The 17,741-nt window shown below is 40.6% G+C and overlaps 1 protein-coding gene across 5 annotated transcripts in view; it reads left to right on the top strand.

Annotated features, from left to right (window-relative positions):
- Nucleotides 1-17,741, top strand: part of LOC149227906 (primase homolog protein-like) — a 282,014-nt gene that overhangs the window by 156,036 nt on the left and 108,237 nt on the right. For all 5 annotated transcript variants that reach the window (XM_089377966.1, XM_089377965.1, XM_089377967.1 and 2 more), the window contains 3 exons: nt 1,452-1,499; nt 1,717-1,802; nt 1,932-1,998. In XM_089377966.1, coding sequence (XP_089234092.1) covers nt 1,452-1,499; nt 1,717-1,802; nt 1,932-1,998 — 201 coding nt within the window. The remainder of the gene's footprint in view (nt 1-1,451; nt 1,500-1,716; nt 1,803-1,931; nt 1,999-17,741) is intronic.

Here is a 17,741-nt window from a genome sequence, read left to right as displayed (position 1 = left end):
CTTGTGATTCTCGAGTTTGACACACCCGAGTCCCCATGATCCGTTTAAGACCCCTTTTCAGTGTGACTTGCATAATTTTTCAGACTATTTGAGTGAAATCTCTCTGCTGATTGATTGTGAGTGACAAACAAAGCTACAGGAGGACAAAGCAACCAATCTAGGGAAACCACCTATAGTTGTTGACCATCTGGCGATGCTATTGGATATCTGGGGTATCAAAAACAACACATTTTTTTGAGGTTTTGCTCAGCAATTGATTGTTTGCTAAGATATGGGTTTCGCTTCTTAAGTTTTTTACTGTTACTATTCGGTATTTAATTGACTTTTGTAAGTAGATGCTTCTAATTCTTGGTTTGGATACATTTTGGACTCACGTGATATATGAGATACCTATTCATCCATGAAAATTTGTAGTATTGAACATCTATTGATACTGATTACTGTATGGACATGGCTTTTATTGAATATCAATGCAAAATGGTTTTCTTTTAAACTTAAAATATGTGCATATTCTTATTGTTTTGTTTTTGTCAAGCTTTTCCCGATTTATTTCCTATCCAATTCAAACTCTTCAGTCTTTTTCTTGCTGAGTTTTGGCCGATTGCAAGTGTTCGTGATTTTGATGTAGAGTGCCCATTAGGCTTAAACATTTTCTATTAGAGAGCTGTAGCATCAATGATAAAAAAAAAATGTGATTTAGAAAAGAGGTTTGAGTCGAGTATTTAAATTTTATACACAACTCAAGCAGGATGTCCTTGCAAGATGAGTTATGGGGCTGCACAAGTAAGACACACCATCCCAAGAGAATTATTGAGCCTATATATCAAAGTTTACTAGGTTGCCTTTAACATCACCTTGTAATAGAATAATAACAAAATATGATGTCAGGTGTAATTACAAATACAGTAATGATAAGTATGAATGGGCCATGGCCATTTGTATAGATGACATCCATAATTCAACAGTTTCCGAATTTCTTAGTCGTTTAGGATTGTTGTTGCAGGCATTCAAAACTCAGTGATTGTATTTACAATTCGAAAATTTATCCTGGTAGGTTGAAGCTGTATATTCCCTGCTCTCAGATTCTACATCCCCAAAGCTCAGTGATTTGGAGAACGACTTAGTGGGAGATTCTACTTTCTGGGCATCAGTCAAAGATGCCTGACAGGGGAACGCATCTCTTTAGAGCCATATCTATAGTTTAATTTTCTTGTTGACTATACATACGTAAAGAAATAATCCGATGCTTATTTCATTTAAAAGTATTCCAGTATAGTCAGATGGACGAATGATGCTAAAATTAGACTCTGGAAAGTGAAGAACTGCCATTTATGTTTATGGCTTATGTGTTATTATTGTATATGTGCTTCGTCTTTTCTTCACCCAGTAATCTGAATTGTCTGAATTTCATTGGCATAGCTGTGACAGCTTTTGTTGTCATATTGATGTAGGACAAGAAGTATGAGTATCTATGGAATTGCAAAGAATACTTTGACCAGGTAACATACAAAGCCTAAAATGGTATGTGACAGTCCTTTTCAATTCTGCTGAGTGTGCAGAAAAGTAAAGAATGTAATCTGTCAATTAGCTACTGTACGAGGTTGCTAATGAATTGCAAACGTGCAAATCGAGACATACCCTTGAAATGTTAGAATTTTAATATTAATGTAGCTAATGCTTTTAGAAAAAGGTAATAATGAATAATTTTTGTCACAGGCTAGTCGTATTATTTTAGCTACAGATGCAGATGAGCATGGCCGAGCACTTGCAGGAGAGCTTGCTCGCCATCTTGGGCCTGAGAGGTCTTGTTTTTTCCTTCCCCCTGTTCTGGTTTGTTTCTGCAGCTTCTTTAGCCCCATTGCAAAAATTACTAAGCTGGTGTTCATTTTATTTCATTGTTACTACTGCAAATCTTCACTTTATGTTATCAGATGCTGGCGAGTTACATGGCCGAGAAAAAGTGAAACATCGAACGAGTTGTGCAAAGATGCGAATGAGGTTTGTATTTCTAAGCATAGTTTTTTGTTCATGCCATTGTAAGGTTTGCATATATATATATATATATATCTCATAGTTGTGATTTAAGTTGTCATTCAAGATGGAAATGTAGAAAGACTGATATATAGATGGATTCTTTTCTTTTAATTGTTAACTTACATTTGGATCCATTTCAGTTTTAGTGCAACTTAAATTATAAATGAATTTATTTTTTCCCTTTCTTGGTTTTTGGTGTTTTTTTACATTATACATCTTTATATTCTATAGAAGGAATGCTATTCGTTTTTTCTTTCCTCCTAGTTATCCTCTTTCTCATTTTTTGATCCTTAGCTTTGGATGGACAAAAAATTAAGCGCCTTCAATAACCTTTGCATGGTTTTCACTAGCCAGTTTAGCAAATTAAGATGGCAGAGCTCAGACTCATTTGCTAAGCTAATATTTGGATCAATAAATTTTTTTATTTTTATTTTTTAAAATATTTTGTCACGAACCCCACATATTGGTGATTGCTACGTCTACAAAATATTTGTACTAGGCAGATCCACCCGAAAGGATCACTTTCCGCTGGCTCAACCATGGAGCTTGACCTTGAGAGTGTCGAGAGAATTGAACCTGTGACCTCTCACTAGCAAAGGTGCTTTAACGATGGAGACTTGACCAATTAAGCTAACCCTCGAGGCTTGGATCAATGAGAGTTGGTGTTGATTTGGGGTAGCATTGATTGTGCTCTAGCCATGAAAATTGGTGGAAAGGGTAAAGAACACGAGATCTCCAATACCTAGAAGTGATTTGGGCAGATTCTAAACAGTTTGGGAGATATTAAAATAATTAATATTTTTAATGGAGTCTCTAAGTCTAAACTTAGGGAAAATAAAATATTAATGTGAATTAATAAAAAATTGTGTTAGAAGGGTCCAAAAGTCATGGATCAAGCCAGAGTTAATTTTAGCCATTGATTAGGGACTTAATCTCGACAGTTGAATTGTCAACGGGAAAAGTATAAGAGGAGGCTTGATGGTCACTTGGAGAACACATTGAGTTGATCAAGAATTCGATTTTCTGGGGTAGGGCTTGCTGAGGAAATCTAAGGAGTGATTAGAGTTGCAGCTGAAGGCCAGTGAATACAGAGGCAGAGAGGGTACCGGAGCATCAATGTAGAGGCCACGCAGAGCTAGTCAGGGCCCACGCAGAGCCAGTCAGGCGCTGCGTAGTGCTAGAGAGAGCCAACGTGGGTGACACAGAGGCTCTAGAGGCTGACGCAGTGCCTCTACAGGCTGACGCAGGGGTGACGCTGGGTCAGAGAGGCTAACGCAGTCCCTAGAGGCAGACGCTAGAGATTTCGTGGGGCAGATTGGCGCTGAGAGCTGTGGGATTCTCTGTTAAGTGAGCCGGTTTGGCACCTAGATTGTATTTTGAAACTGCTCAATAATAAAACCCTTAGATAGTTGCATCGGTTTTCTCGCATTGGGTTTTTCCGGGGACATTAGTCCAAAAACAATGGTGTCAGTTGTGTGCTTCTTTTTCCTTCAGTTGATGATCTGTAATGTGTTGAGAATGTACTTGTATTCAATGTTGCACGAAGCGCCCCCCCCCCCCCACGGTTCCAAGCCCCGAAGCGCGTCCCGTACGGAAGCGCCTAGGAAGCTTGGCCTGAAGCGTGCTTCCGAATTTTTTGCTGTTTCCTGGAAATTCGGAAGCGTGGTACGGAAGCGCCGAAGCGCGCTTCGTACGACGCTTCGGGCGTTGGAAGCGTGGCGCTTCGGAGGAGGAAGCGTATGCTTCCGGAAAAGCGTTTAGAAAATCGTTTTTTTTTTTTTAAATTTTAGGTGAGTTTTCTTGCTGGGGGTGGGTCCACCTTGGGTTAGGGTGACGAATGAAGGCAAAAAAAATATAAATATAGCAGATGCTCCCTCATGGTAATGTTAAATTCTTAAAGTAAAAGTGACATTCTCCTTTATTTTTTATTTTCATCCTTTTACTTAAATTTTTAACATTACCATGAAATGACTCAGGATGTTTGAGAGTGGTTCCAGCCTCATTGGACTTTATATGGAGAAAATAGAATTTCATATCCTATTCAAAATTCAGCAGACTTAATAGTTTTCAGGAATTCAAGATCAATGGGATTGTGGCGTTTCATTAGATTATATCAAGTATGAAGGTATGCGATTAGCATTTAATCAAGAGCACCAAGCCCTATATGTACCCTAGTGTTGGTGGTGTTAATTGTTGAACTCCTTTGTCACGCGGCACACCCTTAGCAAAAAATTACCTTTCAATCAAGTCAAAATCATCGATCAAGCATGTTAAGCTTTTTCTACCATATTGTAAGTCTTGAATTAGGTAGTTTGATCAAAATTGGGCAATGCTGACTAATATCCCTAGACAATCGAGGTAGAGGCAAAGGCTAGACAAGAGGAGAAGAATCTAGATTCTAGATGGTTGATGCATCTAAATGGTTGATGCTCGAATAATTAATCATTAATGTACAATGGATGTTATATCTATCTTGATTTATGCAAAAATATGCATGTTTTCATGTCTTCTACAATTAATTTGTTATTTGGGATGTTTGTTTTGAGTATAAATGCAAATATATATATATATATATATATATATATATATATATATATATATAGCAGACGCTTCCGCGGATGCTTCGCTTCCTAGATTTTTGGAAAATGATGCTTCCGCGTCCCCGCTTCCAAAAAACGCTTCCGCTTCGCCCCCGCTTCGTGCAACATTGCTTGTATTTATTTTCAGTATTTACATTGTAAATAACTTGTTAATTAAACAAAACAAGTAGGCAAAAATAAATCAGAAAGTACATGAAGGATTTCTAACAGTTAGACTTAGAAATTCCAACAGTTGGTACTTATTATGATAAATTATTCAATCCCCTGCAACTTGTTTTGACCGTTTTGTGTATTATTCTATACATAAATATTTGTATATAGCTTAAAATCAAGTAACCTATTGATTTGAAGCTAAATGCCCTCTAAGGATTCTACAACAAAATTTCCTTAGATACGGGTATGAAAATTTAGTTTTTGTAATGGATGGAGTGTTGATCTCTGGTAGCATCGAATGTGCTCTAATTCTCAAATTTTGCAGGGAGAGTTGGGCTCATGTATTCCAAAGAACCCAGAAAGCGTTTTGGAAAATTCCACTAGGAGATAGTTTTGTTAAAATAAATAATTATTTTTTATGGGTCCCTAAGTCTAAACTTAGGAAATTAAAATAATTAATGGGTATTAATCTAACTGTAGGTGTAACTTCTAGAAGAAGACGAGGATCAAGCAGAAATGATTTTAGCCATTGATTAGCTTCTAATATGGGTCGTTGAATGTCAACGAGGAGATTATTTAAGGAGGCTCAAGGGTCATTTGGAAGACACAGAGAGAGTTGATCAGTAAGATCAAATTGCTGAAGCTAGAGGCAGTGTAGTGATTTCGTAGTGATCATGCAAAGAGAGGCAAAGAGAGTTTTGGCTAGAGGATCTTCTCCAGAGCCAAGAATAATCAGCAGAGAGGCAGAGAGACACAGAGGAGGCAGCGCAGTTGGCAGAGAGGGTGACGCAGAGCTAGGAAGGGCTCACGCAGGACCCATGCAGAAGCCTTCCACACAGAGGTCTGAATTTGCTGAAGAGGCTGATGTTTTGAGCTGGGAGGGCTAGAATCAACTCTTGAGAGCAAATCGATTCTCAATAGAGGTGACGCAGTGCCTTAGAGGCTGACGCAGACCCACTCAGGGGTAGTACAGAAGTAGCCGGGTAACTCATCGGTTCAGCTGCTAGATCAGCCGGGACTTGTTGTGTAGAGTGAGGTAATCTGACTAATTTCTTTTGCTGAGTGATATTCTTTGTACTGGATTGCCAGCAATGCATCTAGAGGTTGTATTCAGAAATAAATTCTGCCTAATAATAAAAACCCTTAGATCTGCTGTACTGGTTTTCTTGCATTGGGCTTTTTCGGGGACGTTTGTCCAAAAACAACTATGTCATTTGTGTTGTATCTCTTTATTTGTTCAGTTTCTTATTTCAACATATTATTTTAAATGGTGTAGGCTGCAGTGTATGTGTTTCAATGTTTGCCGTAGGAAACTGCAAATAACTTGTTCATGTAAATCTAACAAGTAGGAGAAGTATCACCAGTTGCTGCATTAGGGATTCTAGTTTAAAGAATTTTCACATGGAGTAAGTTCAATGAGAGTTGGTACTTAATATGATATATTATTCAATCCTATGCAGCTTGTTTTGATCGTTCTGTTTATTATTCTATACATAAATGTTTGTATATAGCTTAAGATCAAGTAACCTAATGATTTTAAGCTAAATGCCCCCTAAAGATCCTACAACAAAATTTCCCTGGATAAGGGTATAACAATCTAGAGTTTACAATGGATGGAGTAAGTTTCGAATTTGGAATCAAGGGTTTTATGGGTCAATATAAAGGCAAGGGTTGGCGTCTCAAATGGGTTACTTGAACACACCAAATAAAAAAAACTTGAGGCTGCTATAAATTGATGTTTTAGACCAACAATAGCAGCAAAACAATAGATTTTAATAACAACAATTTATGAAGTAAAAATTATATGAGATGAAGGCTAAATTTAAGAGTGAACTGAGGACAAAACTACAACAAATTTTGATATTTAATGAAGCATGTAACAACAAATAAAGTTTGATGTTAGTCCTACCCCGATGCGGGTGAGAAACGACGCCAATGCATGGGGGGGGGGGGCGGACTTGTTGCACGTATCCACATGCCATTAAACTCTCGCATGCATGAAGGACAGGTAAAGCTCCACCAACTTGAGGCGAACTTTGTAGAAGGAAGGAGCAGTTTATTTCATTTAGCAGTGATACTGATGCATTGTTTTACTTGTGTTGTTAAGAGAGTTTGGGAGGCTAAAGGTTGTCAATGGTTGGAGGAGCGGGGAGACAAGAATTTTGTGTTATGACCAGTGCTTCCTTGTTGCAAATCATTGGAGCACCTTTAGTGGGAAATAATACCTCTTCCAATAAAAATCTGCAAAGTGCCTTTCTCAATTTTTGTAAATTATGGATGGGGAAAATTTTGGATACAAACTTAGGAAAAGTGGGTGGACATTAATTAAATTAATGTTGTGTGGTAGTGGAGGCCCCAAACATTAGACAAAGGGAAGATTAATCACATAGTGGGATGTGGGGACCACCCCATGATGAAATATGCACCCCTTGATGGAGAAATTCAAATGGCTAAGGAGGAGGCTTGAATTGCTTGGTGAAGGGGCCCACGTGAAGGAAGAGAGCAACAATTATAAATAAGAGGAAGGTAGCATCATTGAGCACTTTTGATCATTTGATATTTTACACTTTGTTGCTCAAGCTGTTCAGCTGAGTCACAGGTGTTGTTTAGCACCAAAGGTTTCCAAGGGGAAATCTCACCCTCTTCTTCGGTGGACCACGAGTGCCACCCTAGGGAGGCAAATTCTACTCATCTTTGGTAGTTGGTGTTGAAGAATCAAGGGAAATGATGTATATTAGGATTCTTCTTGACTTGATAATAATTTGTGAAGCACTTTTACAATTATCTTAGCTTGATCTTATTCTTATTATTAATGTGTGTGTTTCATCAAATTGCTACCAAAAACATAAAGACAAGAACACAGATGTTGGCTCTCTGCCAGGGCCAAAACCTCTCTCTCTTAGAGAGTAAAACACTTTGGTAAGTTTATTTTATTAAAGCTTCTTATTGATCAATGCCAAACCCTAGACCTTTGACTAGGATGTCCTCCAAGAACAAGTCAAGTCCTTCCTCTATTCTGCACTTTGTTCCCGGCACATAGACTTCCTCCTTCCAACACTTTTCTCCCCAGCACTTCGTCCTCCTTCTCTGCTGCTTGTCTAGAGATAGACCTTCCTTGAGTGAGCCTTCTAGAAGAGATGCTCTTCTTCTATCCTTTACTTAAGTAGACTTCTTTTTTTGTTGACCAAACAAGATCCATCTTGAGGTATGACTGTAATACTGTTCTGCTGCCCTAGTTTTTCCCATGTGTGGAGGGTACCCTTAGAGAATTAGGGTCCTTTCATCTTCGCTAGAGAGAGAGAGACTTCTTCACTTGACTTGGAAGGCCTAGTAGGCCTAATATCTCACCCAAACACTAATGAATCTTGCACTGAAATGCTACTGCTGTTATATCTGCAATCTGCCCTCTTCTACCTTGCACGTGTGACTGTTTTCTGCCCTAGAAACAATCCCTTTACTTCATTTTGACTTCCTTCCTCGCTTTGCTTGGAGACCCTTAGACTTGTCTTTTCCTTCACTTTCCTTGGCTGTCCTTCTTTGCTGATTTCAGAGGTGAGTTGAGGCTGTTATGAGGGAGTGGACAACCTCTATATATAGAGGATTGTCCCTCCTTTAGGCTGACTTGAGGCCGACTTGCTGATTGTAGGCCAATTTGCTTATTTTTCATTGTTTTGCTTCTTTTGGAGGACGTTGCTAGATGGAGAGGACTTGGACTTTGCTTGGAGGTATTCCTTTGACTCTCATACAATTTTATACACAGTGTAATATGCCCTTAAGGTCTTCAATCATTTTCTTTTGACTTCTTGACTGACCTATAACACTTAACATGTGCTGGACCTTTTTCAATGAGCAAGAAACTCATTGACATATATTATAAAAATAATATTTCTTTTCTTAAATAAGTACAAATATCAAAAATACATTTATGAAGACTGAACCTAGTTACATTTCCTTCAACTCTCCCTCTTAACTAGGGAGGTATTCATACAACATTACAAGGTGTTTGGCTATGTTTCAATCTTGAAGAATTCACATAAGAGAAATTGGATTGACAATCCATATGTTATAGCATCATAGTAACCAACATTGTTTCCACAACAAGGCCTTGACTGAAAACTCTATCTCTCAATAGATCAGAGCACAATGTTGGCGAGATCAATGACTTATAGACACCTTAGTCATTGTCTCTCAAGGTACATACCCACCTCGGTGTTCACTAAGTATGACTTTCTAGGACTATTCTTATCTTGGGTTCCCATCCCTCAAAGAATATTGATCCTCTTGCCTACTCTTGTCTTGGATGCCCTACACATTGTCAAAGAGTATCAGATGCCAGATGATTACCCAATCCTCCCATTCTTTCTTCCCAAGTGAAGACAAGATTGTTGTATCTATCACTTCCTCTCAATTGAGGAAGACATGCCCAAGTACCCTCTGACATGGTACTTGCCCAAGTTCCTTTGAAATTGGGAACTTGTTATAAGTCCCTCTTAGCTAGGGACTTGTCCATTCATCAACAACTTCTTCTTCGTGGGTCCTTCAACTGCTTGATTTCCTTCCTTCCTTTGATGTCATGAAGTCTTTGTTCGAACTTCTTCTTGGTAGGGCACCATCCATCGACCACTTTCCTTCCTGGTTTGTCATGTCATAGTTTCCTTCGTGGAAAGTGGATTCTTGTCATATATCAGGTTCTCTTGTCATTTGGTTATTCCTTGTCATCTCGTCTATGCTTCTGACTACTCTTCACATGGATGATTGTTTGTACTTGCTTGTTCCCATGCTTTGATCTAGTAGTCGTTCATGACTTCATCCTGATATTGCTTCAACATTAAATGGTGCTTTTGTTGGATGGTTTCTTCATCATGACATCTTCGTAGATTAGAATCAATTATCTGCACCTTTCATATCTCCAAGGCCTTCACAAGTGTCAAGGGTCCTTTAATCTTTTTCTTCCTTTGACAGAGTTGTCTTGCCTTCTTTCGGGATATGTCTTCAAAGTATCTTTGTTAGATAGAGAGATTCTTTGTGATCATGGTGTTATTCACATGCTTGATCTCTTTCCTCATTTGCTTCTTCTTGGATAGATTGGTCAACCACTTTTTGCTCCTTGTGAGAGCACTTCTTCATTGCTTGCTTCTAGGACTAGTCAACATTTCTTCTTTACTTGCTTCTTAGTCAACAATCTTATACTCCTTATGTGAGTATTTTCTTTTGTTGACCTTCATTGCATTGTAGTACATGCCTTCGAGCATGTCATTGGTGAAAGAGATTCTTTCCTACTTGATCATGTTATAGAACTATTCCCATGACTCAATAATATACAAATGATAACATGACTAAACTTTGATGCATACATACCTCATCTTGATTCTCCTTTGATCATCTTAGCTTCATTTGGTTGTCCTTGGTGTGGCCCTTCTTGCTTCATATTAGCTTGCCTATGTATCATCCTTTTCTTGAATCCCATGAATGGGATTCCCAATGAGACAACTACTTTTGTTTATAAATCTTCTTTTGAAGATTCCATCATAGGATCTTGAAGACCCTTATCCTACAAATGTTTCTTTCCTTTTGATGATGGATTGCTTCTAAGATTCTTGATCATGATCAATGTTCTTTCATTGTGGATGAGTTCCTATTCTAGGTATGCTCCTTCTACATGAATATCTTGAGCTATATCTATCATGCTCCTATATTCTAGAAGATATTTCTAACCATGCATTTTGTTCTCATTTATAAATGCTCTTTCTACATGAGTATCTAGAACTCTATGTACTTCATGCTTCTAGATTCTAGAAGATGTTTCTAGCCATGCAATTTTATTCTATTCCTACATGCTCCTATACTACTCAAAACTTTGAAAGAAGACCTTAAGTAAAGAAGTAGACTTAGTCATAGTAGAGATCCAGAGGATCTTCCTTCTTTTGCTTCTTGTCTTCTTCTTTCATTTCTTGAGTCACATGAGCTTCTTCCCTTTTTCTTTTGTTGTTGTTGTCCTTCTTTAGTTTAGGACAATTCCTTTTGTAGTGTCCATATTCTTGGCATCCATAGCATTGGATTTTGGACATATCTTTGTTGTTTGTTCTTCGTGGACCAAATTTGTCAAATTTTCCCTTTCTCTTGGTCATGGTAGAAAATGCTTGCAACTTTGATCCCACATCTTCCTTTGCTTTAAGTCTTGTTTCCTCTATCTTGCATAGAGACCACATTTCACTTAGTGGGGTGGCTTCCTTCTTTGTATATATGCTTGATGTGAAGTTGCCCCAATCCTTAGGTACAGCATTGAGTACTACGATTTCCATTTCTTTGTCAGACATGACTTCCCCTAGTTCTTGAAGTTGATCCCTCATCTTAGAGATCTTCATGAAATAGGGAGTTATTCCTTCATTTGATATCTTCATTTTGTGCAACTCATTTTGAAGAGATATAACTTCTTCAGCTGTGCTTATCGAAAATAGCTCTACTAGTTTATCATACATTTCTTTTGATGTTTCAAGTTTGGAGACATAAGGAATGAGAGAGTCTTTGATGGATTCTATTAGAATCCTTTGAGCTCTTGTCTCATCCTTATTGTACTTGGCTAAGGCTTGAGTTTGTTCCTTAGCAGGAATGGTAACATTCCCTTTGACGTGTTCTAGGAGTTCATTCTCCTTGAGAATTAAATCAATCCTCTTCTTCCATGCAAGAAAGTTATTGGTACCTACCAATTTATTGCTTTCCTTGCAAAAAGACATTGATGTATATTCAGAAGGGGACATATACTTACTTGATAGATTTTGAGATGTAGTAGACTTGCTTTCTCCTTGAAGACTTGATGGCTTGCCTTTCTTAGATCTTGATGTTCTTCAAGTTGCTTTCTCCAAGTGGACTTGCTTGATGATGAGAGTTGCTTTATGGCTTGTAGCTTGATGTAGGTCCTGCTTTGATTTGCGCTTCTTGTAGGTGCATTTGTGTAAGGCACTTCTTGCTTTGTAGTCTTCCTTGATGAATGATAAATGGTAGACCTTCTTGTCCTTGATGTGATAGAGACCTCTTGGCTAGATGCTTCAACTTTTGTAGATGTTCTTACTTGATGAGTGTTCTTGAGATGCCCTTTCCTTGATGTGTCACCTTAGCTCTGATACCATGTTGAAGAATCAAGGGCAATGATGTATATTAGGATTCTTCTTGAATTTATAACAATTTGTGAAACACTTTAACAATTATCCTAGCTTGAGCTTCTCCTTATTATTAGTGTGTGTGTTTAATCAAACTGCTACCAAAAACATAAAGACAAGAATATAGATGTTGGCTCTCTGCCAGGGCCAAAACCTCTCTCTCTTAGAGAGGAAAACCCTTTGGTAAGTTTCTCTTATTGAAGTTATTGATCAATGCCAAACCCTAGACCATTGATTAGGATGTCCTCCAAGCACAAGTCAATTTCTTCCTCTATTTTTCACTTTGTTCTCAGCACATAGACTTCCTCCTCCCGACACTTTGCTCCCCAACACTTCGTCCTCCTTTGCTGCTTGTCCAGAGATAGACCTTCCTTGAGTGAGCCTTCTAGAAGAGATGTTCTTCTTCTATCCTTTATTGAAGTAGACTTCTTCTTTTGTTGACCAAACGAGATCCTTCTTGAGGTATGACTGTAATAATGTTCTGCTGCCCTAGTTTTTCCCAGGGTACCCTTAGAGAATTAGGGTCCTTTCACCTTCACTAGAGAGAGACTTCTTCGCTTTACATGGGAGGCCTAGTAGGCCTAATATCTCACCCAAACACTAACGAATCTTGCACTGAAATGCTACTGCTGTTTTAATCCGTATTTTGCCCTCTTCTACCTCGCACGTCTGACTGTTTCTGCCCTAGAAACAACCCCTTTACTTTGTTTTGACTTCCTTCCTTCCTCCCTTTGCTTGGAGACCCTTAGACTTGTCCTTTCCTTCACTTTCCTTGGCTGTCCTTCTTCACTGATTTCAGTGGTGAGTTGAGACCGTTATGAGGGAGTGGATAACCTATATATATAGAGGACTGTCCCTCCTTTAGGTCGACTTGGGGCCAACTTGCTGATACTTGCCTATTTTTCATCGTTTTGCTTCTTTTGGAGGACGTTGCTGCATGGAGAGGACTTGGACTTTGCTTGGAGGTATTCCTTTGACTCTTATACAATTTTATACAGTGTAACATGCCCTTAAGGTCTTCAATCATTTTTTTTTGACTTCTTGACTCACCTATAGCACTTAACATATGTTGGACCTATTTCATTGAGCAAAAAACTCATTGACATATATTATAAAAATAATATTTCTTTTCTTGAATAAGTACAAATAATACATTTATGAAGATTGAACCTAGTTACACTTCCTTCAACAGCTGGGAAGATACCACACAACTCCACGAATTTCCTTGGTAAGTTGGGACACAGAACGAGGGAGTACGCAATTCCTTTGAGAGAGTGGAAGTCGGGAATTGAGACCACATACATTGCTAGGCTTTCATTGTCCAAATTGTAGGAGGAAAGAAGGGAAATTGCAGGAGGAGAGAGATCCACATTCAGTGGTACGGATTTCTGGGGATTGAGCCTGCATCATCTTGCCCAGTACTACGCAGTCATTTGTGGGGGCCGAGTGTGGGGAAGGCTTGAGAGAGCGATTAAGGAGCTGGAGTTGCTTGGAATTGGATTGGGGGAGATCGTAGGGGATTTTCCAACATTTTAGAGGAGCAACAAACACATAATCTGCTGCAGGTTACATTTTTTGCTTGTGGAGGAGGGCCGAGCATTTGGGGTCAATTTTGGAGCGTCAAGACTAGAGAGAACACTTTCTGGGTGTTTTTGGGGTTTTGACAAGGATCTCAGAAATAATTTGGCAGAATTTACTGGGCAGATTTGAGGGGTCAAACAGGGATCCCAACTGAACCAACAACTCGAGGAGCTATGGGAAATTGGGCCGAAATTCCGAGGTCAACATTTAGCCAATTCCTTCGTGGGTTATTGGTGGAGACCCCGGGGTTGATTTCCCGGAATTTTCTGAGCACCAGAGGAGGCCCTAGAAGCTAGTATTCACAGCGAGCAGTGCAGTTTTCACTAGGACAACACAAATATTGTTGGGGACAACCACATTGCATGTTAGAGCAGTTGATTTCATCACCTGGATATTGTTAGCTTGCCTTGGGCAAGCCCAGGTGCATGCTTTTTGATCTTACCTTTGCACCTAGAAAATATATTAATAAATGGCTCAGCTCAATGCAATTTATGGAGATTTTAGGTTGTTTAATGTGTTGTAAATTTTCGTATGTGTTTTTGCTATGCTTACTTTGTTTATCATTGTAAATTTCCATTAGGAATATTACCGTGGTATTAGAGCATGATTTTGGCCAACTATGGGTCTAAATCACACTAATGCTCAAGTGCTATTGTGGGCTAGAATTCCAGAGGCTTAAACACTAGTCCCACATTATTCTTCAGATTGAACTTGTGCCCAAAAATGTCTCAGCAGGAGAAATTTGAAAATTATACTAGGAACCTCGAGAGACTGGTGGAGTAGCTCGAAGAGTGGGTGTCAGCAAGGGCAGCAAGAAGGAAAAGTAGTTGCCAACCTGTAGATGAAGAAAATGAGAGGAGCATGATTATTGAACGAAATGCTAGTATCAATACTGCAGAGACAAAGATGGAAGGCGAAGGCAGTGACGAGATGAGAAAGAACATACCCATTGAGGAGGGAATTCATCTAGATACATTCCAACCAGTTGAGCATGAGGCTAATGGCACGCAGGAGGAGCACGAGGATACACCTAGTGTGACACAAGAGTCACCCTTGTTGGAGTTTCCTTTGGTAGCCCCAGTAGACAGATTGGTGGAGACAGTTGAGCACACATCTGTTGTTGAGGTATCCATTAATGAGGCATCCAGGTCTATGACAAAGGTTCAGAATGATAACCACCTACAATTCACTGATGAGCATGTCTTGCATGTTGGGTTGCCTATGGAGGAGCAGTTAGAGGCTCATTTTGAGCCCGTGATGGAGGAGGATGTGCAACCATCCTTTGGGCTAGCCATGGACAAGGGGTAACATAGAGACCACACGTTGGGATTTCAGCATAGTTCGCTTCAGAGGTGCACTAACAAGATTTAAAATGTTATGAGCCCACCCCTATGCATTGGATTGAGAGAGATAGAGCTATCTAGTCAGATCTCATGTGTTGACCTAGATAGCGGGATGAGACGATCAGAGTTGCACAGGTTGCAATATCCGCATGTTGGGTTTGTTCCATGTGTGGGAGTTCGTCCATTCGATCCCTCTCTTGGGTTTGGATGGCAAGAGATCCTGAGTTGGTCCTCGGTGGAATGGGCTATGGAGATGGTAGTGGACCCGGGTGTAGCTCATCAGGAGCTTCTAGGCATTGGGGATACTGAGATCCCAAACTAACATTAGGATCCGGGTGGGACTACCTATCATTTCCTAGGCATTCCGGTTGACTACGAACTGGATGGTACAATTGACCTAACAGTTGAGCGTGCACATTCGTTAAGGGAGTTTCGGTCAGCACCAGTGGCCAACCCGTTTATAGACAAACTACTTGGGTTGTCTTGGTATGACTGTACGCGGGATCACGGTGTGATCAACATACTCTAGCAGGAGTTTGTTGGAGGAGGTGGCATTGGCAGGCCACCAGACGGTGCCTTGTATGGAGCTGGGGATTCTTCACATTTGTGTGGGGCACAAAGGACACAGAGGAGCAGAGCAGTGGTGGCATCGCTACTGACACATAGGGAGATTCACTTCTTGGGCCCCTCAGGGAGGATTTGGAGTGGAGATCCATTCATTGGAGGGTATGGTGATGTGACGATGGAGGTGATGATACCGATTGGGTGTGGTTCGACACATAGGGACACATCTCTAGGCCATCACATCCAAGGATATGTGGGAGCATCTAGCATTGAGCAGTGGTCTATAGTGGTCTACAGGTGGGCATGGAGATGCATGGTGGTGCGCTGTAGTGTGTTATGGAGTAGCAGTGTCTTACATCATATTGAGAACACGCGGGGAGTGACTAGTGCCTTGATAGAGACAGGGCAAGAGACAATACATGATGGTATAGTGGTAGCCGGGGATATCATGTGGTGTATAGGGATAGACTGCGACATACAATGGCATGCTGTGGAGTGTGGTGGTACTTGGTGCTATGTAGCGACATATGGTGCGACACAACATGCCCTTGGAGCGTTGCCTCCAGTGAGACTTGTGGATCGGAACATTAGGTGTATCGTTAGGTGCAACTCACATGGGATCGATGAGGATGCGATTGAGCTCTTGCGGACATCATGTTCAATGGAGGTGGGTCTTCTACTTGTTTATCAACAGATCTGAGGTAGTGAGAGGGGCATCCATAGGGTATTCTTTAGTACCCTTGTAGACTCTTGATCATACCCTTGGGGACCTACCCACCCATCACTCTCCAATTGAGACGTTTGGTGGAGGCACGAGTTGACGGATACAGGCTTAGGGACGGCATGGCTTATTGCTGAGGTAGCATAGGTTCCACTCCTGGGCTCACACGTGGGGAGTCGATTATAAGGGCATTTCATGATGCACTACTGGCGAGACAATCTGAGGTGTCACAGGAGCTTGAGGGACAGTGGATGGTAGACTTCATCTACAGGAGGGTACCCAGACTCCGAGCAGTGTCCAGGTGTATCATCAAGAGTTGGGATAACAGATTTCACTGCGTGGTCTGGCAGGAGCAGGGTAGGTTGGCATGCGTGGGACAAACTCTTGATACTTGGGGTCCACCCATGGGATACATACAAGGGTCAGAGATGAGGGCCAAATGGGTTCTAGCAGGTAGCAGCGCTACACAACGACATCCCGTGAGGAGTGAGAGTTATGAGCTCCTAGTATGGTTGGGGGATCCATGGGTGGATCACTCCACGTCGTGATGAGCAGGGTCATGGTAGAGGGTGATCCAATTCAACTTGGGTTTGACACATGGGGGACCACTGAGATCTCCATTACATGGTGAGGCAGACTTATCTTGTTGTTGCTCAAGGTCGAGATTGGTAGTGGAGGGGTAGATATTGGCATCATGGAGATGCTTGGGCAGGATGAGCTTGGCTCTCACAATTTTTTTTCCACTAGGCCTAAAGAGAGGAGGATACAGTTCGCGCACGATGGGGAGTATGTCATAGCCAGAGTAGCATAAGGTCAGCATGGTGGCACCACTCTGAGATTAGCGGGGGACTTGAGCATCACAGCTCTTCACAACTCAATAACCTTTAGGGATGAGTTGGCTACTACAAGGGGAGATCACGCAGATCTTCCTTTTGACTTCAGTGAGTCACTAATGGAGTGGGGGACTTCATTAACATGGTAGGTGCATAACAGGATGATATCAGGAGAACCTCACGTGAGCGAAACACTATCTCTGTAGGGATTGGGTGGTATCTTCGAGAGTATACTCTTGGAGTGCATGGGATGGCCTACGTGGTAGGACAACTTGATGAGGGGTTGTGCATAGTGCCACATTATCATGATCCCCTACACATTGATGGTATGCACAGGACTTTTGATACTTGTACCGGGTAGGATAGTGAGTGGAACGAGGGGAGCTTCCCATCAAACAGGATGGCTTGGGATCCTGGTATTGAGCAATTGTTTCATGTCAGGACAATGCAGAGGTCAGGGACGATTCAATGGCACATCTGGGACCCTGACCCATTTTGCAGTGACAGTGGGGAGCAATAGTAAGAGAAGATGCTTGTTTAGGCATTGCTTGAGGACAAACAATTTTTGGTGGGGAGGATTGTAATATCCCTTCCCATAAAAATCTGCTAAGTGCCTTTCTCAATTTTTGTAAATTATGGATGGGGAAAATTTTGGATACAAACTTAGGAAAAGTGGGTGGACATTAATTAAATTAATGTTGTGTGGTAGTGGAGGCCACAAACATTAGATAAAGGGAAGATTAATCACACAATGG

This window comes from Pinus tabuliformis, chromosome J, assembly GCF_031772625.1.
Source record: "Pinus tabuliformis cultivar Carrire ecotype Pingquan chromosome J, CPIR1, whole genome shotgun sequence".
Lineage (NCBI taxonomy): Eukaryota > Viridiplantae > Streptophyta > Pinopsida > Pinales > Pinaceae > Pinus > Pinus tabuliformis.
Note: the sequence above shows the minus strand (reverse complement) of the source record. Positions and strands in the feature narration are given on the sequence as shown.